Raw genomic sequence first — 4,472 nt, forward strand, 5'->3', positions numbered from 1 at the left:
CCCCCCCCCCCCCCCGGCAAAAATACAAAACAACAACAAATTTCAAAGTCTGGAAGACAAGAGTTTATTGCCCTACCCCAGCTGAATGGGGAGGCCCACAATGGCACAGTCACTTATATTTGGCACTGCCGGGAAGCACTCTTCAAAAACCTCACTACTGAATCATTACTTTCATAGTGCCAACATTCACACTGACACACACTGCTCTGCATGGTGTGGTATGCACTGCCACAGTGGTGGGTTAGCACCATGAACATTTTACTGCCAATGGGAATCTTTTCCAAACATCCTCCTGCTTTTCAGTGTCCTGGACTCTAGTGTAGGCAAGTTCTCACTCTGCAGTCATTGTTCACTCTAATTTGACTCCTCATTCATTCTACTCCTATTAGGACTTAATAGATGAACAAGATGGAAAACAGAATCTACGATAATGAGGTCTCCTAACAGGGTCATACCACTTCCCTATGGCAGCAATTTGTAGTCATGCACAAACACTTTCTGGGTAACTACTATTAACCTAGCGCCAAATTCATTTTTACCTTTGGTGACAGATGCTGTGGAGGGGCTGGGGACAACCGAACTGGCTGTAGTTACAGCAGTTACTGCAGACACTTTGGTGGCAGAAAGCGACTGTATCACTGAAGGCAATAGGAAAAAAAATTGTTGCATGGAAATTTTACAAAATGCATTTCCAAGGTAGATACCTCACACTTACATGATATTTTTGCTTGGTAGCAAATTATACAGTGTTTTACAACATAATGATTGGAAACAAAAGCTATATACTGCATTTCTGCAAGTGTGTTTAAGTGTTAGTTTGGAGTGCACTGATACCAGTAGTTCCCAAGCTTCACCAGGCTCTGTACAACAATACTGAGCAAGTAACATGGGATGAGCACCATCATAGTTTTCTCTCACTGTCAGCCTGATGTTACATGCATCTCTGGAAAGCAAATAAAGGGTCTGTGGCCTCGCAGGCCACATGTTGCTTGTGAGCTGTGTGGTGGAGACCACTGGCCTAGACCAAGCAAGATCAATACTAAATCAGAAGGAACCTTCAAACACAGTGTAATCCTCTCCCTTTGTCCCAAAGCACTTTACCTTTGTTCACAGGCATCAGGATGGTCTGGACACCTCCAGAAGCAGTATTGACACCAAGTTGTTTGAGGTGGCTTGGTACTGTTAGAACAGCCTGCTGTGGACTAGATTGATTGGAGTGGATCTTTAGCAACCCTAAAAAGAGGGAAGGCACATGAAATCATGCACTTAGCTCAGTTTTCCCCTTACTATTTTTTTCCCTTTCTACATGGAATAAAGAGGTATAAAGCTAAGCTCTGCTATCCTCTTACCAAGCCAAGGTGCACAGCAAATTATTTCACAAGAATTTATTGACCAGGATGGCAGCCAAAATACCCATGCATATTCTAATCATGCTGTTTGGTGCTTGGATATTTGCAAGGTGAAATGTAAAAATACTAATCAATCATAAACACAGATGAATGCAGTGCTTGCACAACATTAAAAGAAACTGGCCAGGCACCAAGTAAGAACTTTTTTTATCAGAGTAAGACAAAAGTAGCTAAAACGTTTGGCTTGCAGTTTTCCTGAATCTATCCTTGGGTATCTGCTGAATGCAACCTGTAAATGGAGGACATTACACTCTTTAAGGTACTTGCATGACCTCTATTAGTGCAGGATCAGAGCACCCCACTATGTGTAACATATTTAGCCTCAAATATCTCCATCTTTACGGACTGGAAAATAAGACATAAAGAGACCAGGCAACTTGCACGATGTCACACAAGAAGTTGGTAGTGAAGAACAGATTTGAGACCCAGTTCTCCCAAGTCTGTTAGCAATATGGACTGAATGACCTCATAGGTAAGGGCTAAGGAGAGCTTATGGCATATTACAGAGGGGTTTGATTTAAAAATCACAACACTTTAAAATGCCAATATTTATCAAAATATCAAATCAGCCAACAAGGAACCTCAATTTATATTGTTGATTTTAATCTTGTTTTGCATTTCTACTTCCAACTACATTCCCAAAGAAAGGCTCATTTTCATTGTTAGTCTAAACATCAAAACATATTGATTTGTGACTAAATATAGTCTTTACATGACACATGGCACTTTTATTTGCCAGGCAGATGGATGCATTGCTGCCATATACATTTATTCAAGAAACAGTTTAACATATACTGTACATTTTTCCCCCTTAGAAAATGATAAATAGCATATTTCTGATTTAATGGGTTATCATTTCTCTCACGATTTGTGTCAAACTGCCTTTGGAGAAAAAACTGGAATTCAATTTAAAATGTACAAACTACAACATTTTATTATAACTTTTCAAATTAAATAAGACTGAAGAGGTAAGACTCCAGGCAGCAGAGGCAGCTCTGTAAGTAGAAGAAAGCAGGGTTTCCTAACTGAGGGGAAGGAGGCAAACAGGACCTAGCTGGGGCTACTCACACCCTTCACCTCCACCACCTATGCTATGTGGTACGGTGGAAGACTGTACAGAAAAATCAGCCAGAGATGCCACATGCAGAAGAAGCCAAAACAAGAGAGCCAAGGCCACGTGGAGAACGATCTGTAGTCCTGATGGGACTCTTTCGGCTCTATTCCAAATGGCTGTTTGCTCCAACCCTCTTCCCTCCTCCTCCTCCACAGCTTCACTTCAAACCCAAATATAAAAAAATCCTTATTACTGTATAAGGAAAAATAAAAGTGTTTATTATGTGGTGTTTTGTATTTACACATTTTTTGTATAAGAAAAAGGAATTAGTTAACTGCAGTTAATAAGTGACAGGTTGCTTCTAGTCACTGTGGGCAAGATCTTGAAAAGTCTTCAGCTACCTGCAGATGCAAAAAGGCGCCTAGTGGGATTTTCAAACATGTCTAGGCAGCTTACAAGTTCCAGGCTACCCTTAGGTTTCAAAGCACATTTTAAAACAAACAATGCATTCAATGTAAAAACCTGATGCAAAACCAGTGTTGTTTATATCTGGATTTTTATCCACTCTGGCAGTAACTTGAAATCACCTTCCCCGCGATCCTTCTTTCACACTGCCCCACAACATATCTCCCTTCTAAGATCGACTGGCTCTCCCTCCAATAGGACATACCAGCACACACAATTTTGGTGACGTTACACTACCAAGCTATAAAGCCCGGTTACAGTGAGGGCAATAAATGTCACTTGAATATATTGTTGCAACACATACTGGGACTTAAAAATGAAGTAAGTAGAGACTCTGGGACCCACTGTAACCAAATTTCTTCCATACATGCTCACAGGTTGCCTGCTGGGATGTCACAGCACAGTGTGATACACAGGGGTGTCAGGGACCAAAATGGCAAAGGCAGCAAGTTTTAAAATTTCCAAATGTTTCTGGCAGCCTGTGTAGGGCAAGATGACGTTCCATATGGCTAAAGTTGATCATATTTTGCAAATCCTTTTTCAGAGCTGCCTTTCAGAATTAAAATCCTAAGAATTTATACACTCAGTTTTTGTTCATACAGAAAACATTCTGTTATAGCTTAACTCACTGCTTTACAGTGTAGCTTCTTTTGAGATTTTAGAAAATCAGCATTCCAGAGATGCAGTTCAATTCTAAGGAAATAAAACCCAAAGAAACTGCCCAATTCTAAGCCACAGTTAAAAGCTGGTTTTGCTAGGAACAATTTAGAATACCAGTTACCCTCAAAGAATATATTCCTTGGTTCAAAGACAGCAGATTATACTTCTCTACAGAGAAAAATAAAGATTGATCTGCTTACTGCAAAACCAAGGTGAGATGGCCACAGTTGCCAGGTGAAAAAAAAACTGTGGCCCAATTAGAAATGAAAAGTAGTCAGGGATGCAAATACTTACAATGTGTATAATGAAGTGAGAAATTACTCTTTACAGTTCTGCTCCACAATGATATCATAATATGTTTTTGGTATTCCTATGTGCCATTTCCCATCTAAAATCTCAATTTCTCTCTATATCATGCCATTTAAGACAGCAGGACACACTAGCAAATTTATTACATTTAAAATACAGCTTTCTCCTTTTAACTAATTTTTGTATGCCACATGGATCAAACCCTATGAGTCGCTTTATCTCTCTCAAATATACAAAGTCTATGCATAAAATGACAGAAGACAGTAAAAATGACTAGAGAAAGCTGCTTGCTGTGCATCCTTTTATTGCCTTATTTATTTCAAACATTCCAGATCCAATTCAGGTTTCCTTTCCTTTCTACATTTTTAAACCATTCAATCACCCCCTCTTCCTGACTTATTCCAGACAGCAATTCCTGTGCAAGCCACATAAACCAGATAGAAACCCAGTAAGCCAAATTCTTTGCTGCCAACTCTACTGATTTCCATTAAGGTTGTTGTTTCCACAACATGTCTCATTTCTGTCATCATATTTGTATCTCAATCTCCTTGGCGTTCCCCCTTTGATGCTCCTCT

At 39.7% G+C, this 4,472-nt stretch overlaps 1 protein-coding gene across 5 annotated transcripts in view; it reads right to left on the bottom strand.

Annotated features, from left to right (window-relative positions):
* The window catches only part of YEATS2 (YEATS domain containing 2), a 91,161-nt gene that overhangs the window by 18,750 nt on the left and 67,939 nt on the right, over positions 1-4,472 (bottom strand). For all 5 annotated transcript variants that reach the window (XM_019503701.1, XM_019503699.1, XM_019503698.1 and 2 more), the window contains 2 exons: positions 1,102-1,233; positions 540-638 (listed from right to left, as the gene is read on the bottom strand). In XM_019503701.1, coding sequence (XP_019359246.1) covers positions 540-638; positions 1,102-1,233 — 231 coding nt within the window. The remainder of the gene's footprint in view (positions 1-539; positions 639-1,101; positions 1,234-4,472) is intronic.

The sequence above is a fragment of the Gavialis gangeticus genome, unplaced genomic scaffold (genome assembly GCF_001723915.1).
Source record: "Gavialis gangeticus isolate Ggan-Ray unplaced genomic scaffold, GavGan_comp1, whole genome shotgun sequence".
In the NCBI taxonomy this organism is placed as follows: domain Eukaryota; kingdom Metazoa; phylum Chordata; order Crocodylia; family Gavialidae; genus Gavialis; species Gavialis gangeticus.